The following is a 13,140-nucleotide window of genomic DNA, read 5'->3' as shown; positions in this document are numbered from 1 at the left end:
TGAGACAGATATGTTAATAATTGGTAATAATATCAAATGTATTATTTCCTAATTCTTACTGAAATAGGCCTTTTTTATTTCAGTAATTGCCCTTCCTTTTTGGCTGCTGCTTTAGCCAGAGCCACATCAGACGAAGTCCTTCAGAGTGACCTTTCTGCACATTATATCCCAAAGGAAACAGATGGCACAGAAGGGACTGTGGGTGAGTACCTTTTCTACATTATTTGTTTAAAAATACTAAAATATTCTCATGTATAGTAACCACAGAGAATGTCTACACATATGAAATCTAATTATATTTACCCACTTGTTGATTTTATAGCGGTAGCAAGAGAAAAAAATGCATGTATTTCAAACTAGTCAATAAAAGGAGAGAAAAAGGGACGCCTGGGTGGCTCAGTTGGTTAAGCACCTGCTCTGGTCATGATCCCAGGGTCCTGGGATTGAGGACCCACATTGGGCTCCTTGCTCGGCGGGGAGCCTGCTTCTCCCTTTGCCTGATGCTCCTCCTGCTTGTGTTTGCTCATGCCCTCTTCTCTCTCTCTGACAAATAAATAAATACAGTCTTTAAAAAGAAAAAAAAAAGGAGGGAAAAAGAAAAATACAGGTATATTTTGAAAATATGATAATTGGAGCAAGAGATTAATATAACAATATTATCCGAATATGGTCTGATAATATCAGAATATTAACAGAATTAATAAAATGCCTAGATAAGTGGAAAGAGTAAAGTGAGAAGTGTGAAGACACAACAGAAAAGATGAGAGAGGGAGGGGAGAGAGTTTGAGCAAGACATACTTTAAATATTTAGCTTACCTTTAATAATCCAAGTAAAAAAAAATCATATAAAAATTAAAGAAATCAGTTGTAACAAAACTTCTCATTAATTATATTAATTTTTTAGGGACGCCTGGGTGGCTCAGTTGGTTGGACGACTGCCTTCGGCTCAGGTCATGATCCCGGAGTCCCGGGATCGAGTCCCGCATCGGGCTCCCAGCTGCATGGGGAGTCTGCTTCTTCCTCTGACCTTCTCCTCGCTCATACTCTCTCTCACTGTCTCTCTCTCAAATAAATAAAATCTTTAAAAAAAAAATTATATTAATTTTTTAAAAGATTATTTATTTATTTTTTTGACAGAGATCACAAGTGGGCAGAAAGGCAGGCAGAGAGAGAGGAGGAAGCAGACTCCATGCTGAGGAGAGAGCCCAATGCAGGGCTCGATCCCAGGACCCTGGGATCATGACCTGAACCGAAGGCAGAGGCTTAACCACTGAGCCACCAAGGCGCCCCTATTAAATTTTATTTCTACCAATAAATAAGTAGAGTTCTACATGACAACTATGTAACATGTGATTTCATTGCATGGATCACTGTACATCTTTATTCCAGGCAAATTAAGAAGCTTTATTTATTTATTTATTCATTCATTCATTCATTTATTTATTTATTTTTAAGGATTATATTTATTTGAGAGAAAGCACAAGCAGAGGGAGTGGCGGGCAGAGGGAGAGGGAGAAGCAGGCTCCCTGAGGAGTAGGGAACCCCACGTGGGCTTGATCCCAGGACCCTGGGATCAGGACCTGAGCCCAGGGCAGATGCTTAACCACTGAGGTTCTCAAGTGCTCCTAAGAGGCTTTATTAATGAAGGCCTATTTATTAACATATTAGGCTTATACATATTTTACAGGATCTAAGGAAATAGCAGTTTTTGTAAAAATTGGGAATTCCTGGGGTGCCTGGGTGGCTCAGGGGGTTAAGCCTCTGCCTTCGACTCAGGTCATGATCTCAGGATCCTGGGATGGAATCCCACATCGGGCTCCACACTCAGCAAGGCGCCTGCTTCTCCCTCTCTCTCTGCCTGCCTCTCTGCCTACTTGTGATCTCTGTCAAATAAATAAATGAAATCTTTTTAAAATATTAGGAATTACTACTCAAAATTGTTAAGGAATTTTAATATTTCACTTTGTTCTATTATAAGTATTTGCCTTTAAATATGGTGCATAAGGAACAGAGCATATATTAATGAATGAGAATAATGAGATCCCAGAGAACTTGAGGCAGATACAAAAGTAAATATATCTGTTCTTCCTCTGTCTTTCTAGATCATTTTTTTTTTCTAGATCATTTTTGATAGAAAATTGGCAAGAAAGGAATTCCTTCTCTTGTTTTTACTGAGAGTAATTGATTCGCTTGGAACCAAATTGCTCCAGAGTCAACTTGGATGGAATTCCTGCTACAAAGCATTGGTCTTCCCTCTGGTACTGATGCATGTCGTGAAAGCCCTGTAATGAAAGATGAGGGAGACAACTCGGCTTCACGGAGCCTGGGCGGTGCCTGACTCAGCTCCAGCTCAGTACAGTGACATTAACGACTAATGAGTAATTTACAGCTGTGAGGGGGTGGATTGTTACTTGGGACAATTTTCTCTTTTTTCACACCCTTTTTTATTTTATTTTTCCATTTCAAGCAGCAATTATTTATATGCTAATGTTCTACACTCCCTGCAGAAGGAGAATACTTAACGTAGCAAAACTGGAGTGTAGCCCTGCATGCCTGCTTTAGAACTGAACCCCCATAAGATAGCAAAGTGAAATGAAGAGGTTTTTTTTTTCTTTTGGTGGTATCATTGGTCATTCTGATTTTCTATTTTTTCAAGAGATTACCCAGTGTTGTTTCCTTGCCAGGGTTGTGATTCAGAATGATCTATTGTAATTCTAACTCTTTGCAAATCCTTAATCTCTTTAACCCAAATCCCTCAGTTTGAATTGCACTGAGGAGAATCTGGGGGTGGGGGTGGGCAGACAGGGTTTATCCGTATGCCAGAGTGGGAGAGGAGCATGCTGGGTAAAGCCTGCACTGCTGGTTTCAAGGCACTCAAGTCCCCACTGAATGCCTTTGCCTCTCAGTTGTTTCCAAAAATAGACTTAAAAAAAAATCCTTAACCTAAAGTTCTTTTCATGTTTATGTCATTTCTACCAGAGTGTTTGCTAAACAACCTTGTATCTCTCGGTACAAATTTAGTTTGGCAGATATAACTCCTCTTCAGACAACCTAAAATCAATTTGAAATATCCCAATGTAAAAATTAAAAACAAGAAGGGGAAAATTGTCACTAACACAGAGGAAATTAAAAGAATTTTTTTTAAAAAGCCTTTATTTATTTGGCAGAGAGAGAGAGAGAGAGCACAAGCAGGGGAAGCCGCAGAGGGAGAGAGAGAAGCAGGCTCCCTAGTGAGCAGGAAGTCCCATGTGGGACTCAATCCCAAACCCTGGGATCATGACTTGAGCCAAAGGCAGACAGACACTTAACCAACTGAGCCACCCAAGGCATTCCAGAGGAAATTAAAAGAATTATGAAAACTTTGTGTAAATAAATCTGAAAACCTGGGTGTTTTCTAGAAAAATACAAATTGACAAACTTAACCTAAGAAGAAAGAGATTAAGATTGTCAAGGAGCTATCTTCTAAAAAAGGACAAAGAATAGGTAATTCTCCTGGTGAACATGTTTAAATGAGCAAAGATAGACAATTCTAATGGTTTTTAAAATGAATTATCCAATTGCATATGGAAGGAAAATTTGCAAAACATAAAACTGATATGAAAACTTGCCTGAAATAAAGCTAAAGAAGGAAATGAGAGATCAATCTAAGTATCAATGTAAAAAATCCTAAGTAAAATATTTGTGTATTGAGTACAATAGTTTATTCATTCATTTATTGAGGGCCTACCATCAGGTTCACATTATGCTGAGACCATAAACAAAACAGAAAAAATATGAAGTCCATTAGGATAATTGATATATTAAGGTCAAAAGAAAAACACCAGAATAATCTCAAAAGATGCCCAAAGAAGCATTTTATAAAATTCAATGACCCATTCCTAATTTTAAAAGTATATGTAAAAAGTAGAACTAGATGAGTACATCTTGGACTTTGTAGGACAAAGTTTGGCTCAGACCAAAATCTAGCATGTATGCATAATGTGTACTTAAGAATTTTTTGGTTGCAAGCAACCACTAGCACAACTCAGACTAGCTTTAACAAAACAGAATTTATTGGCTTCTCTTTAACATATGGGCTACACAACTAGATTCAAGGCCTCACATGATTCATCTTAACCCAACATTTCTCCAGATCTCCGCTGTCTTCCTCCTTCCCTCCCTTCCTTCTTCCCTCCTTTCCTTCACCCCGTCCCTTTCTCTCCCTCCCTCCCTCCCTCCCTCCCTTCCTTCTCTTTCTCCCTTTCTTTTTTTCTTTTTTTGAGTTGGCTCCACATCCAACATGGGGCTCAAACCATGACCCTGAGATCAAGAGTCATTTGCTCCACCGACTGAGTCAGCCAGGACTTTAATTTTGATTTTATGTTCAGCTCCATGTGGTGGCAAGATGACTGCTAGAAGCACTAGGTCATCATCTGCCCATCATCTGCTTACTCAAATTAAGCAGCAAAGTAAGAGTAACTTCACTCAGTTTTTCATACATAAATCGCATGATTCACTCTAACCAGCTCAGCTTGGGTTATTTCCAATTCCTGAACCAATCAGTATTGTCAGAGGAATGTGGTTGTCTAATTAGCTAGACTGGATCCACATGTTTTACCCCCAGATGCACATGGACTGCGAGTAGAGAAGGAAATGTCCCTGGCAGAAAGAGGAATGTTTGCTAGGTGGCAAGTAACACATTAAAGCAAAGTTCTGACTCAAAATAGGTAATAAAGCAAAATAACTAGGAATAAATTCATTAAGAAATATGATGTCTTCGAACACCTGGTTGGCTCATTTGTAAGAGTATGTGACTGTCTATGTCTGGGTTGTGAGTTTGAGCCCCACATTGGGAACAGAGTTTAAAAAAAAAAATCCTGGATCCTATGTTAAAACCCTACTGAGCAACATAAAAAGGATTTAAATTAATGAAATAATATAACTTGTTCCTAGATAAGACTCAATATGAAAAGACATCAATTTTTTTTGCAAATAAAAAAATTACTCTACAAATTCAAGATGATCCCAAAACAATGGCAACAGATTTCCCCCCTCAAATTTGCCAAAATAATTAGAAAACTCATCTGGATGAATAAACAGGTCAAACTACAAATTGACATCTTTTAAAATTAGTATTAGGTAGGAAAGCTAATCCTCCTGATCTGAAAACATGTTATAAATTATGATAGTTATAAAATAATGGTACCACTATAGAAATAGGTGGAGCGATCAGTGAAACCTATAGAATAGATGATAAAAAAGCATACATTTTTTAGTAGTTACTTTATGTAAGTTTGCATATCCATTTATTCAGTAAACATCTAATGAACCCTTGCTATCTGCTAGGTACTGAACTATGACTAATCAAGTACGATTAAGACACAATCTGTATCTACAGTCTAATTTGGGAAATGTAGAGCATGGGTGTCAGAGTCAGACAGACCTGTGATTGAAATGGTTTTACTTGTTTGTGAAATGTTCCAGAGACAGAGGACGTAACACACACTTAAATAATGTTATCTGTTGTTATAAAATGTGGCAAGAGCTATAGTAGATGGTGTGATGGGAACATAAGGGAAGAAGCAACTGGGAGGGGATAGGAACAGATATACTGGTTTACTAAATATTAGAGGAAACTGGTGTTGCCTCCCCTAACCAGTTGAATCTACCCAGCGCTGCCCCCAAAGACAGCACAGTGATGGAAATGTTCTCTACCTGCCATTGGTCATACATAGTTACTGAGCATTTGAAGTATAGCCAATGTGACCCAAACACTGAATTTTAGGTTTTACTTAATTTTAATTAATTTAAACTTAAATGGCCACATGTAGCTAGTGAGAAACCTTACTTGACAGTGCAGGTCTATATAGTAAGAGTAATATACAAGCTAAAGAATGATATAATGGTTTCTATTATTTGGGAAGCTGAGAACTATCCCGACAGTTAATATCAGTGATTTGTTTCACCCCCACTCCACTCTCCCTCAGTGTTTCCAAAATCACTTACTGTTTTGCAATCCTCTGTTGTGATTGAGTCAAACCCACACCTATGCTGCTGCAAAGACCAGTTGGGTTGGAGTGCTACAAATAGGTAATTGCTGGCTGAAAGAGATCGTTTCTGGCAACTGGTGCTTTAAAAAATAAAGACTGAAGTTTGTCAAAACAATAAAAATACTAGCTTGTATTTTTCCCTCTTATATACACCTTCTCAGGTTCCCCTTGTATAGGCACCTCCCCAGGTGGCATTTGCTTGCTAAACTTCCTTTCTCTTTTAAATATACCCTTGATTTTCAGTTATATAAAAATGTCAAGGGGGATAGAGCCAAAAACATGGTTTACCAATGTATACTATGTTAATGAGAAGAAAGGCAACTGAAAACCTTCAGATAAGCTTTCTGAATATAGTCACTGTTGGAAGGATTTTGAATAAGAAAACAGGTAAATGAAGTTGCAGATTAAAGCAACAGCAGGGAAAGAAACAGAAAAGTTCCTGGGCCATTCTAGAACACAAAGTCTCTCTCCTGTGGGATCTGTGTTCTAGAGCAGAGGAGTCACGTGCAGCTATTGCCCATCTGGTACATGTTTTCTCAGGCTGTCAAGCTATATCTGATTTAGTAAAGTGGAAAAAAATAAGAATTTTTGAAGAATTTGAAAGCTTTTTATCTGAGATGTAGGAATCTCTAAAATACTGGCTTGAGAATACTTAATCTCCCCTTGGTTATTTAATAGCTGCATCTTGAGTAGAGGGCAGCTGGAGCTGGGGTGATGTGAGATACAGTCTCTTCAGCACTAGTCAGTATTGCCTGAAAGGTTTACACACCTGTCCCTCCATCGAGGGCTGCAAGTCAGCCTCCCAAGTCAGCTTATCTACTCCACTTGATAGGTCAAGTAGTAGACTTAACAGTCTAAGGTGAAGAACCCTCTGGTTGTCATCTCCTTTGTTCTACCCAGGGTTACACCCATAAGACAGAAGTTTTTTTGTTTTGTTGTTGTTGTTTTTTAAAAAAGATTTATTTATTTGATAGATCACAAGTAGGCAGAGAGGCAGGTGGGGGAGGGGGGAAGCAGGCTTCCTGTTGAGCAGAGATCCCGATGTGGGGCTCAATCCCATGACCCGAGATCATGACCAAGCCGAAGGCAGAGGCCTAACCCACTGAGTCACCCAGGTGTCCTGACAGAGTTTTTTTGTTTTTTAAAGATTTTATTTATTTGATAGAGACATGGCGAGAGAGGGAACACAAGCAAGGGGAATGGGAAAGGGAGAGCAGACTCTCCGCTGAGTAGGGAACCTGATGTGGGGCTCAGTCCCAGGACCCTGGGATCATGACCTGAGCCAAAGGCAGATGCATAGCGACTGAGCCACCCAGGCACCCCCTAACAGTACTTTTTTCCTTAGAAAAGTACTTTTTTCCTTAGAGAATTAAAAAAAAAACTTTTACCACATTTGTTAACCTTTAGCTAAACTATTTAAGCTGTTGCCAAAAACTTTTAGGGAACTGGAAGGAGGTAAAGGAAGAGGTCAGAACAAAGACAGAGACAGAAAAAGTTTATCAAACTCTCATTCCTGTAGTTGGTAAATAAATGATGTTTCATAAGTCTTTCATAATCCAGTTGGTTGGATAACTACTGTTCATCTTTCAGTCATTCATTTTCTTTTTAAAGATCTTATTTATTTACTTATTTGACGGAGAGAGAGCACAAGCAGAGGGAGCAGCAGGCAGAGGGAGAGGGAGAAGCAGACGCCCCACTAAGCTGGGAGCCTGATGCGGGTCTCGATCCAGGACCCTGAGACCATGACCTGAGCCAAGGGCAGATGCTTAGCCAACTGAGCTCCTCAGGCCCCCCTTCAGTCATTCTTCTAAGCAGGGGGAGCTTGGCTCTCCAGATGATAACCACGGCAACCAACAAAAAGGGAACCAGTGCTCGGAGAACTTTGAGGGTTGGAAGAAATCCAGTCTAGGAGTAGATTCAACCCTGGCCAGAGGTTTTCTCCTCATGACATAAGAATATCATAGTGGCAGTTGCTGGGTGATGATTTTCTACTAGATTGGTTGTCGTTTTCTCTCTTCAGAAGCAACATTTCATTTCTCTTCAGGAGGAACTTCTGTTGAGCAGGTACTTGATGAAGGTGACCTACTTCTGTCTTTACCAAGCAGGCAAGTGAAAAGCAGCTTTACAAGGCTCTTCACTGGGGGTGTCTGTGTTTCTTTCACAGAGATTGAAACAGTGAAATTGGCCCGTTCTGTCTTCAGCAAACTGCACGAGATTTGCTGCAGCTGGGTGAAAGACTTCCCTCTCCGCAGGAGACCCCAGCTTTATTATGAGACGTCAATCCATGCCATCAAAAACATGCGCAGGAAAATGGAAGACAAACATGTCTGCATTCCTGACTTTAATATGCTCTTCAATCTAGAGGTAAAGGGCCCTTCTCAAGAGTCAATGAGATTTAAAAAAAAACACCTTCATGGTCTTATTTTTCTATAAAGAGAACTTCTAATATACCTCTAATAGTATCCTGATGGTTTGGAATAGGACTGAAGGCAGAGGGGCACAAATTTGCTTGCATCAGAAAACAGAAAAGAAACTATTTTATGTTATTTTGGTTTGTTTGTTTATTTTTAAGTAAAATCTACACCCAACGTAGGGCTTGAACGCCTACTCAGAGATCAGGAGTCACATGCTCTACTGACTGAGCCAGCCAGGTGCCCCGATTTTATATTATTTGAATAGGTAATATATTCATACGGTTCAGATTGGAAAACAAAAATCTCTCTTGTCCTTGTGTCTTGGATGCTCAGTTCCCTTCCATGAAGGCAAGGGAAGTTACTATTTTTTTGTGTTATTCTATAAACTATAATATAAGCATCAAAGAAAATTGCCATGCTTCAATAAAGCTGTTTTTTAAAAAGGAAACTACAGTACAATCAGATGGTGTTTATTAAGTTCCCACATTACTATGTTGTTGAAGCAACGTAAAACACAAACATAAAAGGATGACTTTAAGACTGAGACAGTTTTCTGATTTACTGTGATTCTCTTTTTAAAATCTCAGTTTCTGAGATAAGGAAAGTAGATGGAATTATATTTCATGAATCTCTGTGACTGACAAATTGGATCATATGAGTCCTGTCAGCTTAATAACCATTTTCTTGTTATCTTTCTCTTCTTTTTCTATTAACTGTATTCTGTTAGTGCCAACAGAGATAGGTTTGTTTCCTCTGCCTGTCACTTGCTTCTTTTCTTCACTCAAGTCCATAACTTAAAAATTACAATGTAGTAATTTATACAAAGCACAATATTTCCTTTATTTAGCAGCTAAATTTAAATTTTAGCTAACTGTCAAGGTCTGATAAGCAGTGATGGTAGGTTGGTAATTGGTGCTTATGGTGCAAAGATAGATCAGCTTTGTTTCCAAATTCCTTTAGAATATGTGAATATCCTTGTTTCCAACTGCTACCATGCCCATGCAAATGTTACCTTAAAGGTGAACTTTAATGTGACAAACAATCCTCCTATCACCACACCCACTTGAAATTATACTCAGATCTGAGGGCATTGTTAATGTTCATTGACCTGGTTGGTTTTCATTTTGCTTCAAAATCAGCCCAAAGGCCTAACTCAGAAAGGAACACCTTGCTTTAGAGAAACAGTTTTGAAGGCAATTTGGCAACACATACTTAGAATCTGTATATTTTCACTACCATTGATCTGGTAATTTCACTTTTAATTTTATATCATAAGGACACAAATGCAGGTAATTCTTACATATATGTTTTGACATAAATGTCTTACATAACAATTTCAATAATAAACTAGAAATGATCAAAGTCATATAGGGAGTAACTATAATATGGTCATAAGATGTATAGTACATATTCATTTCAAATGTCTGAGTAATAATGACATGGGGGGAAATGCTAATGATATGCTAAATGACAAAAAGGATTAAAAATTTTATGTATAGTATAATTCTAATTTTGGTTTATCTAAAATATATATGTAGAAAAAAGACTGGTTATCTATGAATGGTGGGATAATATAGATTTCTTTATTAGTCCAAATAAACAATCTATCATCTTTATAACAGGGAAAACTTTTCTTTATTTAAAAGGTACACTAATTTTTTTAAGAGGTCCACTTGGCTGTCTTCTGTTTCTTTGGATGCTATATTGTTTAAGAATCTCCCTACCAATCTGACATTGTTTAAAGTTATACTCTCATGGCCTCAAAAAGGTATTGTTGTTCCCTCCTTCTTTGTGATGATCCCACATCAGCTCACTCATCATTTAAAAACTGCTTAGATATGCTGTTTTTCAATTTTACCCATATCCTGCCGACTGAGTTGTTTAAAAATGAGTACTACCTTAGTATAGGTAGAAATTCTCCAGATCAGGACATTTTTTTCAAGATAGTTCTGTTTAATTAACTAGTTGTAATGTCGGTGTTAGATGTTGATTCCATAATATTTGGGTATTTTTACTCTGTGGACATTTATATTTGGTACTTTTGTAAATGTAGTATACTCTTTAAAAAGAATTTTTTCTGGGATGCCTGGGTGGCTCAGTTGGTTGGGCATCTGCCTTCCACTCGGATCATGATCCCAGGGTCCTTGGGATTGAGTTCTGCATTGGGCTCCACCTGCCTGCCACTTCCCTCTGCTTGTGTTCTCTCCCTCTCCCTGGCAAATGAATAAATAAAATCTTTAAAAAAAAAAAAAAAGGAATATTTTTTAAAAGATTTTATTTGAGAGAGGGAGGAGCAGGGGGAGAAGGACAAGCAGAGACCGTGCTTGAGTGCAGAGCCCAACACAGGGCTTGATCCCATGACCCTGAAATCATGACCTGAGCCAGATTAAGAGTCAGACCCTTAAACACTGAGCCACCCCCATGTGCCTAAAAAGAATTTTTTCAAAACAGATATACCTGTTGTTTTAGTAGTTCTTCCAAATCCCTAGCTAACAAATGAGGCAAAAGCACAAGAAAATTACCTGATTTACTTTGTATATTTGATTTCCTTTGAATGACAGGGCCTAGACTCAGTTCCTAGAGCCCAAGTATTAAGTCAAAGCTTGCACATGAAAATGATTACATACTGTTGCCTAAAGGGAGTCCAGGACTCGAGTGAGCATTCAGTGAGCTACAGATCTCTGAAGTAAGTTAGATCTGAGATGTACACACTGGAGTTGAAGATAAAGAAGCAAACTACTTAATGGCTTAAATGTAATATTGTGATTAGGCTTCCTTTGTCAAGACACCATTGGTTTAGAAGATCCTCCTCTGGCAGTTGCCTCAGTGCTTCAAGCAGTGGATGGCCCAGAAAGTGTGAAGCTAAATATTGGTTAGGGGATGAGGCAAAATGGTTATAGGGCATTTGGACATCTGATGTGCTTTAAGTTTGGCTAACCAATTTAGAGATTCTCTTATTTACAGTGAGTGTTCAATGTGATTATGATTTATGAAGAAGATACTGTAGTTTAGAAGTATCTGTATGCTTTCATTATCTCCGTATTTTATTTTTTTTTCCTAGATTTTATTTGAAAGAGAGATCGCAAGTAGGCAGAGAGGCAGGTAGGAGAGAGGGGGAGGCAGGCTCCCCGCTGAGCAGAGAGCCCAATGCGGGGCTCTATCCTAAAACCCTAAGGTCACAACCAGAGCCTTCGGCAGAGGCCCAACCCACTGAGCCACCCGAGCGCCCTCTGTATTTTAAACATCCTAACATAATTGGTCTTGGGCTGAAGGCCAATTATTTCCTATTGTTCTTAGTTTCTAATTTTATTAGAATACTTTCATTTTGAAAAAAATACACAATCCAGAACAGCTTTTGCTCAATTCCTCCTCATCCTTTCCCTTTCCTCCCCCCTTCCCACAACTTGTAACAGCAGTTTTAAAGCAACTGCCTGTAGGCGGTTTCCATGGTACAAGACGACAACTTTCACCGACAGGGCACTTCAGCCTGAGCTAATTGGCCACACTGTGTTGCAGTGTTGTGTGCGTAAACACAGATGCCCTAGTACTGCAGGTATGTTAGCGGGCGATCAGGCATGTCGAAAAAGAGAAGCACGTTGTCTCCTTGTCTAGGTGACGGGAGCAGCAGAGAAGGACTGGGTCATTTGAGTCAGGCTGTGCCTCACTTCCTTAACAGTTTCTGTTTTTCTTCTGACAGGACCAAGAAGAACAAGCCTACTTTGCCGTATTTGATGGCCACGGGGGAGTGGATGCTGCCATTTATGCCTCCATCCACCTGCATGTTAATTTAGTCCGCCAGGAGATGTTCCCCCACGATCCCGCAGAGGCCCTGTGCCGGGCCTTCCGGGTCACTGATGAGCGGTTTGTGCAGAAAGCAGCCAGGGAGGTATGCTGTTTTCTCAGAAATTCCAACCACGAATGCACTAGCTGAGCTCACCTTGTAGTTCAGGAGCTGTTTTAGATCTTCTCTTCTGGGGCAGGCATTATTTAAAGTTCTTTCAAGCTGTATTCTTGACCCACAATATTGGATTCTGTTGTAGTTCTAATTCCCTCTTCAGGGTTTTAGTGGGGCGATATGATGTGCTATAGAGAAACTCCTAAGTTATAATTTTCTAGAAAGCCAGTCCCTCGCTGGATTTGGCAGGTGAGTTTTAGCTTTCTTATTTACCAGTGCCTGTCAGCTTCACACCAGGACCATCTCTCTAAGCAGACTTTTGCTGACAAAATCTGGATACGGTGATTAAAACAATGGACTAAAAAGGAAACAGGAGCTGGATTACTCCCATACGTTTGGTTCTCAGTGGGTTGGCAGTGTTTCACTGTGTATCTCTTGAGGGAAAATGTGCTTGGAGAGCGAATCCTTAGATGATTCTTCTCTTTACAGGAAGAAAAGTCAGAGCTCATGTCCTAGTTTCTTAAGGTTAATCAGACCTAAGGTTTTTACTCTGAATGAGTGACAGGGGCTCTATATTAAGATCTAAAAGTAAAAATTTTGATCTAATTATCATTCTGGGCATTAGTATATGATTAACTACAGTACTCCATTTCTAACTGGGGGCCAACAGCAAGATAATAATTTTTTTTTTTTAAAGATTTTATTTATTTATTTGACAGAGAGAGATCACAAGCAGGCAGAGAGGCAGGCAGAGAGAGAGGAGGAAGCAGGCTCCCTGCTGAGCAGAGAGCCCAATGCAGGG

General features: G+C 39.2%; 1 protein-coding gene across 1 annotated transcript in view; it reads left to right on the top strand.

Annotated features, from left to right (window-relative positions):
* The window catches only part of PPM1E (protein phosphatase, Mg2+/Mn2+ dependent 1E), a 204,299-nt gene that overhangs the window by 177,966 nt on the left and 13,193 nt on the right, over positions 1–13,140 (top strand). The window contains exons 2-4 of the mRNA XM_082705910.1: positions 84–202; positions 8,194–8,393; positions 12,141–12,329. Of these exons, the coding sequence (XP_082562036.1) occupies positions 84–202; positions 8,194–8,393; positions 12,141–12,329 (508 nt within the window). The remainder of the gene's footprint in view (positions 1–83; positions 203–8,193; positions 8,394–12,140; positions 12,330–13,140) is intronic.

Source organism: Mustela nivalis (genome assembly GCF_964662115.1).
Source record: "Mustela nivalis genome assembly, chromosome: 17".
Lineage (NCBI taxonomy): Eukaryota > Metazoa > Chordata > Mammalia > Carnivora > Mustelidae > Mustela > Mustela nivalis.
Note: the sequence above shows the minus strand (reverse complement) of the source record. Positions and strands in the feature narration are given on the sequence as shown.